General features: G+C 36.9%; 1 protein-coding gene and 1 pseudogene across 1 annotated transcript; both read left to right on the forward strand.

Moving 5' to 3' along the window:
* The first annotated feature begins 562 nt into the window (after nucleotides 1-562).
* LOC102625520 (TPR repeat-containing thioredoxin TTL1) lies at nucleotides 563-5,241 on the forward strand. Its single transcript, XM_006493540.4, has 7 exons — nucleotides 563-1,999; nucleotides 2,949-3,144; nucleotides 3,234-3,418; nucleotides 3,497-3,830; nucleotides 3,915-4,119; nucleotides 4,223-4,329; nucleotides 4,435-5,241. Exons 1-7 carry the CDS (start codon nucleotides 1,035-1,037, stop codon nucleotides 4,585-4,587), a joined length of 2,145 nt encoding a protein of 714 aa, XP_006493603.2. The 5' UTR covers nucleotides 563-1,034; the 3' UTR covers nucleotides 4,588-5,241.
* Nucleotides 5,242-13,603: 8,362 nt separating this feature from the next.
* On the forward strand, nucleotides 13,604-15,705 carry LOC127900558 (uncharacterized; annotated as a pseudogene).
* Nucleotides 15,706-16,505: the final 800 nt, after the last annotated feature.

Raw genomic sequence — 16,505 nt, forward strand, 5'->3', positions numbered from 1 at the left:
TTTTTACAAATTTGTACCTTTGATGCATCAATGGAGGAGAAAAATTATATTGATCAATATTGATTCATTTTTGTTTTTATTATGCCATATATTTTTTTTGATAGTTCTGAATATTTTCATGTAATTATTAAATTAAATATTAATTAAGAGCATTGGATTCCAAATGGAAACAGACTTCATAAATGGTCTTTGCAATTAAGAATTTAATATAATCATTGGAAAGGAAAATTCAAAGCATTTCAAATTTAATACTCTCTAGTAACAATATAATAGTAAAAAGGAAAATTACATAAAAAGTCAAAACCAAAATCTAGATATAAAAACAATGCATCAAGTAAAGCCAATTTTATAGACAATTAAGCGAGAGAGAATATTAGATAGGGAGAAGTGTGTCCAAGCAAAGCAACCCAAACCGGTGGCCCTTCTTAATGCAAATCACAAAAGAACAAAAAAAATAATAAAATAATTAATTTCTATAAAACTTTGTTTATTGCCACTAAAAATTAAAATTGTGTTTATAAAAAACAAAAGCGAATAGAGAAATCAGAAGATGAGAGAGAAGAGAAGGGAAATGAAATGAAATCTGTCTCGTGAGGCAGCAGGTGAATGAAAAGAGAAAATAAATAAATAAATTAAAAAAAGGAAAATAAAAGGTTCTTTCATTTCATTTCTTCTCTTCTTTCTCTTTCTTTCTCTCCCCAGTGTAAAAACCCCATTCTCTCTCTCTCTCTCTCTCTCTCTAAAAAAGAAAAAAAACTCTCTCGCTCTCAAAGCTTCACATTCATTCTTTGCTTCCTTCTTTTTATATCACGAGATCCCCATCTCTTTCTCTCTTTCCTTTCTCATGTCTTCTTCAAAGCAACACTCGCTTCTGTTGAGTTCCATTTACACACATTGCTGCTGAGAGAGGGGGGAGAGGAGAAGAAAGAAGGAGAGGATTGGAGAATAATTGATATTATAAGTGCTTTCCCCTGTTTTCGTTTTTCTTGTTTGGTTACTGGGAAAAACGAAGAAACAAAACAACTAAATTCATAATGTCGCATTCTGGCAAAAATAACAACACCACCACCACCGCCACCAACATTACCGAGTTAGGGTTTCATAATCTCTCCTTCTGTGATGACGCATTGAGCTGCGAGGCCAACAAGCCCGATTTTCGAGAACTCGATCTGGGTTCGCCCGTTTCGCCGCTGCGAACTCGCCCGAGTGGACTCACTGCAACTAGTACGACCACTACAACGACAACGAGCTCCAGTTCTAGCTCATCCGGATCCGTTTCGGGCCAAACGAGACTCAACCCAGTTAACAAGAGGCACGATTCTATCCCGAACAGCCACTCCGGTGAGCTGTCCGGGTCTTCTGAAACCAGCCCAACTGCTCCGACGCGGAAGCCGGGTCACGCTAGATCAGACTCCGGATCCGTATCCGTATCCGGTCACCCGTTGATTTACTCTGGTCAGAGCAGCCATCAGAGCTCTGTCAGCTCACCGCCGCCCAATGTGCTTCCCACGGGGAATATATGTCCTTCTGGGAAAATTTTGAAAACGGGGATTGGGTTAACGTCGAACCGGAGCTCGAGAACCGACACGCTCGGATCCGGAATGGGTCATTATGGACACGGAAGCATAATGCGTGGAGGAAGTAATCATATTGTTGGTGGAGGTTCTGCCACTTCCGTCAAAAGCGGAGGAAGTTTGGCCGTGGGCCCGGAGAATGCAAATGTGAATAGGAATAGAGGCGGAATCTGCGGCGGAGATGCGGAGGAGTTGAAGAGAATGGGGAATGAGTTGTATAGAAAGGGTTGTTTTGGTGAGGCATTGAGTATGTATGATAAGGCAATATCTTTAGCCCCGCGAAACGCAGCGTTTAGGAGTAATAGAGCAGCGGCACTCACGGGGTTGGGGAGAATTGGGGAGGCGGTGAAGGAATGTGAGGAGGCGGTGAGGTTGGATCCTAATTATTGGAGGGCTCATCAACGTTTGGGTTCTTTGCTTGTAAGGTGAGAGTCTGAGGAAAGTTGGTTTGGTTAGGGGTTTTGTGCTTGTTTTTGTGATAATGTTGGCTTGATTTTTGAGGTGTTTGTGTAATCTTGATGATCTTTTGATCTACATTTGGTCATTTTTATTGATGTTTTGAGCTACATTGGCGAGAATGGTTGATGTTTGAAATAAATCTGTGCTTTTGGATAATTTGTTGATTGTATTGATATTGATAATGCCTGGTTTTTATCTGTGGGAATGTGTGGTTTTCATTGACTTAAGCTGAAATGGTTAGTCATATCACGAATCTTATTCCGTTAGATGTTGAGTATGATGAAAATAATTTGCTGGGTCAATGTGAGTAAAGCGATGGTTATTTGTTCCTTTCTATGTTGTTGTGTATGGCTGAATGGAGTTAGTTTTGGCTTTTGCTTTTGAGTTTATTGCTAAGATGCTGGATTTGCAGAAACTTTGGCATTGTTGGTGGGTTAATAGAAGTTCTGTTGATAGTTGATGTGCTTTGGCTAAAAGTTTTAGTGGTTATTTGTTGGATTTTAAGGTCTGGTTCATGTGTCGGTGTTAGCTAATGACACTTTTTTGTCTTTTGCTCTTGTAATACTCACATCTGCGATCTTAATCTAATCTACTGTTTTTCTTTTCAATCCTTTTTTCTTTTGTTCGTAGCTTGACTGCACAAGGTTACCTGGATTTCTTATTTAAAAGGCTTCGTTCTTTTGGTGACTCTGGTTCTCATTATGACTTCATGATCTCTCATCTTTTATGGCAATTTGATCTCCATTGTCTCAGTCTTTGGATAGACTATCTGATTTGGGTTCATTGATCTCAGTCTTGTTCTTGTTATCGTAGTTTAGCCTAGTTGGATCTCGGTTTCTTCATCAAGCCCTAAGCTGCACAAAATCAAATTCACATAAAAGTTTTGGCTGCATCTTTAACTGCATTTTGTCACAGGTTAGGGCAAGTTGAAAATGCCCGGGGGCACCTTTGTTTGTCTGGGCAGCAGGCAGATCCAACTGAGGTGCACAGGTTGCAGGTAGTGGAGAAGCATCTCAGCAAATGCACAGATGCCCGAAAGGTCGGTGACTGGAAAAGTGCACTGAGGGAAGGTGATGCAGCCATTGCTGCTGGAGCTGACTTTTCTCCTCAGGTAAAACCCTAGCTTGAATGTTTTCCTAGTGAATTTGATGCAAATAAAAAAGTAACAGTAGCCTTAACTGGTTCAATTTGAAATTACAGCTCTCAATGTGTAGAGTAGAAGCCCTTTTGAAGCTTCACCAACTTGAAGATGCTGAGTCAAGCCTATCAAACATTCCTAAAATAGAACCATCCACAGTCTCTAGCTCACAAACTAGATTTTTTGGGATGCTTTCTGAAGCTTATACCTTCTTTGTCCGAGCTCAGATTGAGATGGCACTGGGAAGGTAAGTTCTAAAATGCTAGGCTTTATCAGAAATCAGATATCTAAGGGAGAGTGAGAATAGATGATGGATGTCTTGCAGGTTTGAGAATGCAGTTACAGCTGCTGAAAAAGCTGGGCAAATTGATCCCCGGAATGTTGAAGTTGCAGTACTGCTTAACAATGTCAAGTTGGTTGCTAGAGCACGTGCCCGTGGCAATGATCTCTTTAAATCTGAAAGGTTCACTGAAGCCTGCCAAGCATATGGAGAAGGCCTCAGGTTTGATCCATCAAACTCTGTTCTCTATTGCAATAGAGCAGCTTGTTGGTTCAAGCTGGGACAGTGGGAGCGGTCTGTTGAGGACAGCAACCAAGCTTTACTTATTCAACCCAATTACACAAAAGCACTTCTTCGACGAGCTGCCTCAAACAGCAAGGTACAGTTTTCTGAAGAGTTATCTTCTATTTTTTCCCTTTGATATTTGTAGAATTCACGAAATGATAATTGCTTTAAACAACAGCTAGAAAAGTGGGCAGATGCTGTCAGAGATTTTGAGGTTTTGAGGAGAGAACTTCCAGATGACAATGAAATTGCAGAATCCCTCTTTCACGCCCAGGTTTCATTGAAGAAATCTCGTGGTGAAGAAGTTTATAATATGAAGTTTGGTGGTGAAGTGGAGGAAGTGTCAAGTCTTGAGCAGTTCAGAGCTGCAGTATCTTTACCCGGTAAGCCTTCTGTCTGCAATTTTCAGATTCAAATGGTCTTTATCTGGCCGTTTCAATCTGTGTTCAAAAGAACAGTTTTGAGGTGGTATTCAAATAATTGCAGGTGTCTCAGTAGTCCATTTCAAATCAGCTTCCAACTTGCATTGCAAACAAATATCTCCATATGTTGAAACACTATGTGGCCGCTACCCATCCATAAATTTTCTCAAGGTAAATAATTCACTTAATATCTAGCTGACTTAATTTTACTTGCCTATATGAAAATGAGAAACAATGTGAATCTCTTACTTGTATCTGGGGCTGTTTAACTAAAAGGTCGACATTGATGAGAGTCCGGGAGTTGCACATGCTGAGAACGTGAGGATTGTACCAACATTCAAGATATACAAAAATGGTAGCCGAATGAAGGAAATTGTGTGCCCTAGTCGTGATATGTTGGAACACTCGGTGAGGCATTACAGCTTTTAGCACTCAAGACTGTACCGTGCTTGTTTCTTTATAGTGATTTCTCGCTACCCAAACCCCCATTTTGATGGGAACACTCTTCCACTGCCCAACCATTCATTTCTCCCGCCATAAAATTATTACTAGATAACTGTGACATAAATCAGAGCCACATAATAATCTCACTAGCCAGAGGAACCCAGAGAGATAGCTTAGTCCCTTTTGCAGTTTTTATTTATTCATTCATTCGTCATTGCTCTGGTGGTTCCACCTTCCTTCTGCCATCTCCTTTTATTGTTTTGCTTTTCTCTTTTGGAACTTCATTTCCATTTTGTTGTAGGCCAGCCTGGTTCTTGTATCCCCATTCCCCATCTCCATTAAGAGAAACTATTGAAAAGTATGTATAATTTGATTAAATTTGGTCCTTAGCTGAATTTTAGGGAGGGAGAGAGAGAGAGAGAGAGAGAGAGAGAACTGGCAGGCTCTTAGAATATTGATCTGTACATGTATATATGTGATGATATATATACAAAATATTGGAAGCCTTGAGGGAGATTGGATGTCTGGTGGGTACTTAGTTACTGGGTTAGTGAAAGAGGGATGAATATGTTGTTATTAATATTGTTGTTTTTTCTCAACCATTTCCGTCAATAAAAAAAAAAATCCCATTTTTTCTTCCGCTGGCTTCAAACTTCACCATTCTCGAATGCACGTATAGTATGTGGAATCCTCTATCAAATCAAGACCATGATTTCATTTTCCCATCTGAATATTATGTCTGATCATTATGCTCTCATATTTTCATTCATTATGTTGTTAGTTTATTGTGTTTGTGCTATTGATCAAATGTTCCATGAATATACTTTTTGAGTTTCCATCTACATTGCAGTTAGCATAGGATTGTTGAGAAACGCCAAATGCATGATGCATATGTGTGTGTGTGTTTGTGCATCAGCTTGTTCATTTAGTGATGGCATGAGAAACCTGACTTGATATTAGTACAGATAAGTTAGAAAAAGTACATGTATTGTTTAATGAAGGGTTGGTTTTCTTATTAAGGAGTGGACAAGAGTAGTTGACACAATTCATTACTCTTTCTCCATCTAGACTGTCCTTTTTAGATAGGAGCCAGGTTGGCCTTGAAAGGCCACCCTATTTGTTTTTGTCAACATTTGTAATAACAATGTTATCATTGTTTTTAGATTAAGTGCAATTAATGCCTCGTTTAACTCTAATATTCTATAATATGTGCTTTTGATTAAGCACTTTTTTGGCTGGAAGTGATTTCTAGCGAAGTTCTTTATTGCCTTGTTGTGGGGGCAAAATGACTTCTTTTGAAGGGCTCCTCTTCTAATTTCAAATCACATGTGAGCATTTAAGTGCCCCACATCGCACCCACCTAACCCAAATTTGCAAGAAAGTTGAAAAAAAGAAAACCAAATGGTCCAAAAGTTAAGTGGTCGGTGCTAATCTACGCCGGTGGCACTGGTTTTGTGGGACCTTGGTCAGCATTCGCCACGTGTTCTGCCGTCGTAATAAATGACGAATGCTGTCAGTGTCATTGTGTTGTAGTTTCGATGTATGCTTAGGGGCACTGTTGGAAATTCAGAGAAAGTTCTTGATCGCGTAGAAGACCAAATGTATACGCACGTTTTTTTTTTAAAGAAAAAAGAAAATGAAGATGATAAATCCTACCATCTAAGTTACAAATAGGGGTCTAGTTGTCTTTCCACGTTTGTCATTTTTCACATTGGTCTGTAATATTAATAATAAGGGTAGATTTTCTTTAAATTTTAAGGGAGGGTTGATATACAGACTGTGTTGTAATATAATTATTTAGAAAAATTTCAATCGATTTTTTATTATAAATATTAATAAAATTTTGATTATAATATATCAATATATCAAAAAAAAAAAAGTTACAAATATATGGTTGTGAGATTTCTTAAAAGAATTTTACGTGTCATCAGGTAGAAGAGATTAATAGTAACAATAATATTTATTTATTTGGCTGATTGCCATATATTTTGGGTATCTCTGGTACCGTTAGATAATTAGTTTTTTATTAATTTTTGTAAATTTTATGATCTTTTGATTACGTCGAAGTTGTGATTGTTAAATTTTATTAATTTTGATTAATTTTCTAATCTATGTCTGAGCTGTGAAAGGGAGGGTATTAGACTATTTTTCCATTTTTATTTTTTGCTGAAAATATAATAGTAAAAATTGTTGGTTAAAAAAATTGATTTATTACCCTAATATTACCAAAAAAAAGAAAAAGAGAGAGAGAAAAAAAATGACAGAGGTATTGTCATGTCAAATAATTCTTGGATGTTGACAAACGATAAGAGACCGAAAAAATTAAAAAAAATAGAAAATAAAAATGGGCGATTTTGGAAGCGCGTGGATGCACCTTCCAGGCCGCGATTGACTGGCGATGCACCACTCTTCAATTTTATACAAGTAAGCTGAAAAAGTAAAATTTTTTCTAATCATAGGAAGACATAAAGTCGATAAAAAGCAAACAATCATGCGGGATGCGTATCGTACCGTGCTGTAAATGTAAGGTTCTGTATAATTGTACGGTATAAGTAAAACTCGTTTGTTTTCGGACACGCTAGGTATAGCCGTTACTCGTGGCTCAGATTTAGATTTGATGTTTCGGCTGAAAAACTGTGTCGTTTTGTGGAATTTTGATTGATTGGAAGGCTTTTAGTGATTTATTTTATCCGTTTGTGTAAAATTTTAACGGCTAGTTGAATTAGTCTGCCTAGCGATGTAATTCGGCCATTTATATTTAGAAGGGGTGTTTAGAATTCATTCTAAATCTCCTCAATTTGTCTGATCTGTAGAAATTTAATTTATAAAAATTCGATCCGTGAATTAATAGATTGTATTGAATTAAAAATTTAAAAATTTTCAGTCAGTGGATTAGATATGGATTTAGTTATGTAAATCCGTAAAAATCCATGAATTGTAAAAAAAATTATTTAATAAAAAAAATAAATTTGTAAATATGGTCTTAGTACTAACTAATAAATAAATAAATTAGAATATAGTTACATTAATATCATATTATATTTTATTTGATAATAATATAAAATAAAAATAATTAAATAAACAAATATAGCTTCCTAAGCAGTTAATTTTCCTGTACTGATCTAAACAAATTGAGTTTTTTTCTTCTTGGTGTGTTATATTTTGAAACTTTGAATTTATTCTCTAGTTTTATTTAAATAATTAATTTATTTTAATAAATTTGATCGGTAGGAAAATTATTTTTATATTATTTTTTTATTTAGTTAGTTCGTGGATATGACAGAATTAAAATTTTTAGCCCGCAAACCAATCTGTAAAATGGTGGATTTGATATGAATTGGATTAAATCTGTATCCGATCCGCAAACATATAGATTGGATTTGAATTTGAATTGAATTTCACCAATCTGTGGATTGGATTTGATTAAAATTTTATAATCTACAAAATCATGGATCAGATATGGATTGATGTCCAATCCGCAAAATTTGATCTACAAACACCTCTATCATTTAGATTCATTTTTCATGAGACTGTTAACATATAGCATTTAGTTCTAAATTAGAGTTGGCAACCAAATGTGTTCGTGTCGTGTTAAATTTAAGTTCATCTACATACGACTCATTTAATTGTATTAAAATATTGAAACTCTAATCCGATATTAAAAATGAATGAGTCACTTTATAACCCACTTAATATCTATATATTTAACAAGATTTACATCAAATATTTATACTTCATTGCACACATTATTTATTGATATTATAAAATATATATCTTTATTAATATTTTACATTAAAATTCTAAATCTATATACAATTTTATAAATGAAACACCATATATACGTTCATTCTTCTAAAAAAAAAAGAATCATATCTAATATTTGAGTTTTGATGACAAGAGGCCACAAATTGATTTAGAATAGAAAGTATAATCGTGTTATTGATCGAATAAATAAATAAAAAATTTTAACTTTAATCTGACACGAAAAAATAATTATATCAATCCATATGTGGCGCATTTAATAATCGTGTCATATTTAATTGTTCATACTCATTTATTCGTATTGTATTCATGTTGAGCATTCGAATTGTGTCAAATTTTTACCAGCTCTAGTTTCAATAGTGACATGAGGGCGACCGAGATGACATCAGCTTGCAGTGCACTGTTTTGATTATTATGCTGGTATTGCATAATAACACTATTTTTGTTCGCCTTTGGTCACTATTACAACCAAATAATAATATCCTTACTAATTATAAAAAAAACATTGCAATTACTTTTCCAATTCTTTTTTTTTTTTGGGAAGAAATCATTAAAATAAGATTAAACGAAGCATTTTTTTTTCATTTTTAATTAACCATTACTCAATTTTTAAATCGAAGCATATCAGGACTGATGATTAAATTTATATTTCTTTCCGTTTTGTGGGTATAAGATTTGAACTCCAATACTTTTTTTTTTTTTCAATTTCAAAATTTTACCAACTGAATTTGACAGTAGTCACTGATTGTTACTTGATTTCGCCTTATATAGGTTGTGTTTTTTTTTTTTTTTGAAATTTGAATAGGTTGGAATTTAATTGAGTATGAAATATATTTGAATAATATGTTTGTTTCTTTTTTTTTTTTTAACATCTGAATAGAAAAAATTTAAAAGTGAGTAGTTTGATATAAATATCTTCTGAGTGGTGTATATATTTATTTTTCACAATGTAGAAATTTAACAAGTTGACTAGTTCGATTTGATTAAAAAAATAATACTATCATTATTTCTTAATTTAATTTTGTAACAAAAGCTGTAATTATAACATCAACTCTCATAAAAATTCAATGTCCTTGTTTTAGTTTTTATTCATCATAATTGATATAATCTAATTTGCTCAATAGTTTGTTTAGTTAATGTTACCATGTGAATAAAAATTTATAGAAATTTAAAAAACTAACTTGATAATACAAAAATATTAAGTTTATACATAATATAAGAAATACTAAATTGGGGTACTTCTTAGATTTAAAATTAAAATTTTTTATTTAGATCTCAAACTTAAGATAAAAGTAAGTTTTTTCTTTTATATTTTCTAGTCAAATAAAATTATTTGACAATAAGTACGAAGTTCAAAAAAACAAACGACGTAAAATAACTAAATATTTTAAAAAATAAATTCAGACTTAGGTTAAAAAATAAATAGCACCATAATTTACTATTTATGATAAGGATAAAAACCAGTGGTAAATTTTATCCTAAAAGGAAAAATAAATGTCGAAGGATCGAACGCGACATTTGCCTATGAGTTGGCTGTTTATTACGAAATGGAAAAAAGCAATAGTTGAAACTCGGGTCCTTCTTAGACTCGAATCCCCACTTTTTGTAAAGGCCGCATCCGTTTGCATGTTGACAATGACTACTTTGATCTAAATTCGACATAAGAACTTGCTAGTTTGATTGGTTGATTTCGTGGATCGTTTTCCCCTTGGCTATTCTTATGCAATACCGTTTTGATAATGACAATTTTATATCTGATTGACATAAAATGTGTTCTACACATGAGGTGTTAAAATGGGCTGGTTGTGTTGGATCGGATTGAAAAGTAGGCCCATTAAATAATGGGCCGGATTAGTCAAAGAATAAAAGTTTAATATTACTGTTGATTAAAATTGAGGCGAACATATTTATATTTTAAAATAAAAGCACATACATTGGTGAAATTCAAGCGAATTCGAGACCTGGGTTTTAGGAAAGTTGTTCCTATCTAGTGAAGGTGGACCTGGACCTCCACAGTGCAGAATATTAAACAAGCTTACTTCCTGTTTTTTCATTTTATTAGATTATTTGAATGTACGGATAAGGTGACGATGAAGATAATGATTACAAAATTAATAATCATAACAATAACTCGAAAGAGACTTAAAGAGTGATGACAATAAAAGGTCAAATATAGAAACACACCCACCGATATAAATGTATTGGGAAAAAAGGGGAAAGGACCTTGAGAATGGTAGAGTTGCGTCTAAGCATTAAATCCCACTTATGACCAACAATGACATCATTGGACCAGTTAGCAACTAAGGTGTAAACAATTTTATAGGGAGGAGTAATGATTTAGTAGGTAGTGGTGCTTATTTTATGGTGAGCAATAGTACCATGTGGTGCTGTATACTTAATTCACGATTTAAATATTATTTATAGATAGTTATAAAATATCAATCACGTATTCAGGTGTCTATGATATAGTGAGTATTGATGTTCACTAAATCATCTTTATTAGAAGTAGTGTATATATAAATCGCTAAGAGTAATATTAGTAATCTCAACATTTACATTATTGATGGAGTATTTATCAATTAGATGATAGAATAATAATTTTTTAAGTTATGAAATTCATCATTATATATGAGTAACACATATCAATTGAGACTCGAGTTAAAAATAAACTGTTTGAATCCCTACCAACTAATGTTTATAACAAACACATTTAGGTCTTGCTTATGCTTAAACTAGCGTGAATCTTATTTCAAATCAAGTCAAAAGTGTACATAAGAATTCAATATGAAAAATTAATGAGAGCAAACCATGGTTCGAAGATTTGGCTAACTTGAAACTCCTGTTTTTGCTAATGTTACATTTATTTATTATTAGTTTCATGTGGTTGTTGTTGTTGTTTTTTTTTTTTTACCATTATTGGGTTGTGAGTGAGTAAGTGAGTTATGGTATGATTTCGTGATGGTAACATTCAGTGAGGAAAAAGCAGAATAGTAGATTGAATATTAAGTATTGACAAATATGAAAAGCAAAAAGGATAGCAATGTTTTTGTTTTTTTGGTTTGTTCTTAATTTAGGTTTTTCTTTCTTTTTAAGTTTATAGACTTTGAGAAATAAGACTCATTATATCTTCTCTAATTAAATGTTATGTGTTCCATTTCTTATAAATAAAACTCCTTTCTCTCAAGTCCGTTTATAAGGAAAAGAGGATGAAAAATAATTAATTGTTCAAATATTGTGAAGCAAAAAGTGATTGATGGGGATATTAAATTTAAAAACGTTAACAAAAATAACAAAAGTAATAAGTAGTGTAATTTTTGAATTGGAAACTAATGAAGTGAAAGGACAATATTACTATTCTTGCCATTGGGTTTAATTTTTAATTGCCTTTATTTGGGCTTTCTCTTTTCAAAATATAATGAAATTGGGCTTTGTTCAGAAGATTTTGGACTGGAGTTACTAGAGATGACAAAATTCAGATGCAGGCCTAGATATAAGTGTATTAGGATTTTGATCCATTAATATTTTGAAATCCAAATTTGTATTTGGATCTTTAAAAAAAAAAAAAAAAAATGGATGTAGGTAACACCCATACGGACCGCTGGCAGATTTTCTAGATTTCCAGATACATAAAAGAATATCGTAGCGAGCTAGTGACGCAGCGACGTTTGACGACAATGATAAGTGCTCAGCGACGCGAGACAGATAGTGCTTGATGACAAAAGGGGCGACAGTCAGCGTTTGATAGTTAAGGATATGGGGGCTAGTCGATGATGATTGAGCAATGATGTAGCAGCCAGCCAATGATGCAATGGCGTTCGACATGTTCTCAGCTTAGGAATGGTGTTTGTCCACATGGATTTTAATTTTTAGTATCTGTTGATGCTGAAATCTACTCGCCCTTTGCCCGACCAGATCTTTACACCAACGCTTATGTGGTCGGTAGAGAAGATGTCAACTTCTTCTTGCTTCAACGATCGCTTAAGTCACTGGAGTTGGAATCGCCCTTCCTTCTCCTACTAAACATGCGTTCACAAAAGTGGATTAGAGACGCTGGTGGTTTTACCGGCGTAAACCCTCCAATGCCTAAGTTAGCACAAGGTGTTTATGGGAAAACGGTGCAATTTAGACTTGATATTTGCTTATAATTTGCTCACAGTTTGTATAAAAAGTAATCTGATTTAAATTTGGCAGAGTTTTCCCCCTCTCCCTTTTTTTCTCTCCTTTCTTCATTGGTTTCTTCCTCTTTTATAGCCGTTGTCCCACGTTTCTGTTCACTCTTCATGCCCCCCTTTCTCGGGTAGTAGCTGCCCCTCATGGGACTTCAACTGCTACATTGTGGGTAAACGTGGGACACCGTGTTTCCCTCAATGGTTCTGGGCATAACGCAACTGTCGTGATTTCATGAGATCGTGTTCCAGCTCCTTGGGGGATGGGTATCTGCTCGGTATATGTCTCTGGTCGGTATATTCCTCTGGCTAGTATTCGTCTCTGGTTGGCCCATGTTTGTAGAAGGCTCATTATTAGTGTTCTGCTCGTATCATTTGGCTAAGGTGATCCATCCCGGGGTGGGGATGATGACATGGCTGAGCTGATGCTTTTATTTACTTAACACCAGTCCCGCAGTTTCTGGTCTTGTGAGTGAAACGAGATGAGAGTAAAAACTGATAATCGAATCTTATCGATTCTGGGAACTACCCATCTGGTCCTCTCGTTATTATGGTGGATCTGAGGTTCCATCTCTCGTCTAGGGAGGTTTTGGCCCGAGTATGGGCCTTCATGAATGTGTCTAGTATATACTTGGGCTTACATCTCGTCAGGCCTCTTATAACGGTTAGTGACGTGGCGCTTCCCGACTCTTCGTATTTGAAATTTGAAACAACGGGCTATCCATCCTCGATGTACGGTGAGTGAGTTGGCATCCCCATCACTTAAACGCTTTCATTTCCCCCTTTTTGTTTCGAATCCCTAGACTAAAATCATCATCGTTTTGTTATTCGTCTGTCCGCCGTAAGCCACCTCATTCTTTGAACTTTGCTCACACTTCCCGCGTCCGGAGCCTCCAGTTGCTGGGTTCTTTCTCTGTCACGACAGCGCTATCAGTGCCAGTCTATTCCAGGTATAGCCTTTAACCCCATCTCTGGTTGTTGTTGATTGGGTTTTGTATTGTGGGTTCTGTATTTGTCCCTTTTTGTACCCATACATTCGGATATTTTGTGCTTTCCCCTTTTTAAACTTCGATATGTCAAACCGGAAGGGAAAAATAATTGTAGATGAGAGTGATGAAGAGATAGAAGATTTATATCCCCATTTATTTGGACCCAATGATCTTCTATACTCTTCTCGTAGTGTAGGTCCCTCATATCGTAAGGAAATCCCTGAGTACCCTCGTTCGATGACTACTTCGCCCTTCCCTAAATTAGAGCTTGTAGGAAACCGAGGTGGATTTGTGTCGGGCTCTGGTGAGAATCATAGTTCTGGTGGGGCTGGGGTCCCTGAAGAAGTGGGTGATGGTGAGGGGAGCAGTTCCGAGCCAAGCAGGCCCCCTAAGAAGAGGAACCTTGGCCATAGGATGGAGGCAGATTCTTATCTTATTGACTATATAGCTTGTGCCACCACCCCAACTGACCTGCTCAAGCTTAGAACCCTTTATAACATACCTGAAGAGGTTCTCCTTGTAATCCCCGGGAAAGATGACGTTCTTAGCCGGCCTCCGAGGGGATATGTGACGATGCATCTGGAAAGTTTCAAACTAGGAGCTCGGTTGCCCCTTCAGTGTTATTTTGCCAAGATATTGGGTGGTATGCACTTGGCTCCAGGTCAACTACACCCAAATGAGTGGAGGGTCCTCTCGGTTATGTATGTGTTATGGGAGAGGCGTGGATTAGAGGAACCCTCCCTTGTTGAAGTAAAGCATTTGTACCAGCTGAGGAGTAGCCCAAATGAAGCAGGTTGGTACTACTTCATGTCGAGCTCTGTAAAGAGAAAGCCAATCACTGGCTTTCCTTCCTCGTGTAAAAATTGAAAGAACAAATTCTTCTTCGCTGGAGGAAATTAGTGTCCAGCAGCCCGCTCGCTTGGTGGTGATATTCACCTTCCAACGCGTTTTGTCACCCCAGGTTGTTTATTTTTTGCCTATTTTCTTTCTTCAATTGCTACTTATTGGGTTTTTTAACCTTGTTTGCTCTTTCAGAATCGTGGGTTTGATTAAGGAGCTTGACGACAGACCCTTACTCCAGGTGGAAACTGATCTGGTGAACGCATCTACCTGCCAAGACCTCTTGTTATGAACAAATTTGGTCGGATTACGTTTAATGGACGTAGCTGCCGGAATGGATAATAAGATCCCCAGTGCTATGACCAGGAAGCGTGGTCGGGCTCCAAGCAGCTCCAGCAATCCCCCTCCTCCTTCGAAGAAAACCAATGCTGGTCCGCCCAAGGCTTCTGCCCACTCCTCCACCTCGGAAAAATGGTGGAGAGAAGGTGAGTGACAAGAGTCCTGAGGTCAGTATTCATTCTGGAGACCGATCCTCTCCTCTTCCGCCTCAGGACCAGGGTGACTATCTAACCCCGTATCAGAGAGCTTATGGGAAGTCAGTGGGGCCGAAAATGGTCAAGGACATTAAGGGCATGAATCTTAATGAATTGGATGGTTCTGTCTAGAGGGTCTTCTTCAAGCTGGCTACTCTGGTGTTTTGTTACAAGAACAGGGCCACACGCCATGAGAGGAGGCTTCAAGCTGATAACCAGGACCTGAAGAAAAAAGTTAAGTCTGCCGACCGCTCCAAAGAAAAGCTGCTTGATCTGCACAAGCAGATCATGGATCTGGAAGAAAAGGTGGCCATGGCTGAATCCAACTCTATCAAGCTTGAGGGCGAGTTGGGTGATTTGAAATCTGACCTCCAGGCTACTCAAAGCGAGCGAGATACCTTGAAGACGACCCTCGAGGGGGAAATCAAGTCACTAAATGATCAGTTGGCCGAGCTGAAAGGTAAATCTGCTGATGTAGACGATCGACTGGATGCAGAGTATGACTCTGGGCTCGCTTTTTGCTATAAGTGCATCATGTTTGTGCTTAAGGAAGAATATCCAGAGTTTAACATGAGCAAGCTTGAAGCTGGAGTGCAGAAATATATGGCCGAGGCCGACCAGGAGGATAAGGAGCGGGGTGACCAGGATCAGGTGGAGGCTCCCTTAGGTGGGGTGCAGGAGGAGGAAACGGGGGATTGTGCTCCTGAAGTAGGTCAAGGGTCAGTGCCTCCTCCCCCTGATGTCGCTGATCCTCCTCTTCCTAAGATTGCTGGTCCTTCAACTACTGAGGCTGCTGAACCTCATAATCTTTAGGCTTATTTTTGTATAAATTCTAAACTTTCATCTATTTGCAAACGTTTGGATGTTTATAAATTTTTGGATGCTTTCTGTTGGCCTTGTTGTCTTGTTTTTGTTCACGGATTGTTTATGCAAATTATCTTAGCAATTTTATTTGACTTTCCCTGCTGGTTCTTTAGTGGACCGAACAGGAACTGGCACTTGCTTGCCTTGGTAAAATTAGTAGATTCTCCTGCTGACCCTTCAGACGACCGAGCGAGAATAGGCACTTGCTTGCCTTAATAAAATTTCTTAGAATTGCCTACTGGTCTTTAGGCGACCGAGCAGGAATAAGCACTCGCTTGCCTTAGTAAAATTTCGTAAAATTGCCCGCTGGTCCTTAGGCGACCGAGCAGGAATAGGCACTTGCTTGCTTTAGTAAAATTTCGTAAAATTACCTACTGGTCCTTAGGCGACCGAGCAGGAATAGACACTTACTTGCCTTAGTAAAATTTCGTGAAATTGCCTGCTGGTCCTTAAGCGACCGAGCAGGAATATGCACTTTCTTTATTACTTTGTTGGCTGCTTCCACATGTCCGTTTGCTTGTGGGTGTGCTGGGGTGCAGAACTTCAGGTCCACCCCCAAGTTTTGGCAAAATTCTCTGAAGTTGTTGTTGTCAAACTACCTCTCATTGTCTGTAATGATGGCATAGGGGATCCCGTATCTGTAGATGATATTTTTCCAAATAAAATCCGTTGTCTTTCTCTCCGTGATTTGACTAAGGACTCCCACTTCTACCCATTTGGTGAAGTAATCTATAGTTACAATTGCATGT

This window comes from Citrus sinensis, chromosome 3 (genome assembly GCF_022201045.2).
Source record: "Citrus sinensis cultivar Valencia sweet orange chromosome 3, DVS_A1.0, whole genome shotgun sequence".
NCBI lineage: Eukaryota > Viridiplantae > Streptophyta > Magnoliopsida > Sapindales > Rutaceae > Citrus > Citrus sinensis.

Coding starts and splice junctions, on each gene's coding strand:
- LOC102625520 (XM_006493540.4), top strand. CDS start 1,035: ATGTCGCATTCTGGCAAAAATAACAACACCACCACCACCGCCACCAAC. Junction 3,831..3,914: donor GAGCTGCCTCAAACAGCAAG/GTACAGTTTTCT, acceptor TTTAAACAACAG/CTAGAAAAGTGGGCAGATGC. Junction 4,120..4,222: donor AGCTGCAGTATCTTTACCCG/GTAAGCCTTCTG, acceptor AAATAATTGCAG/GTGTCTCAGTAGTCCATTTC.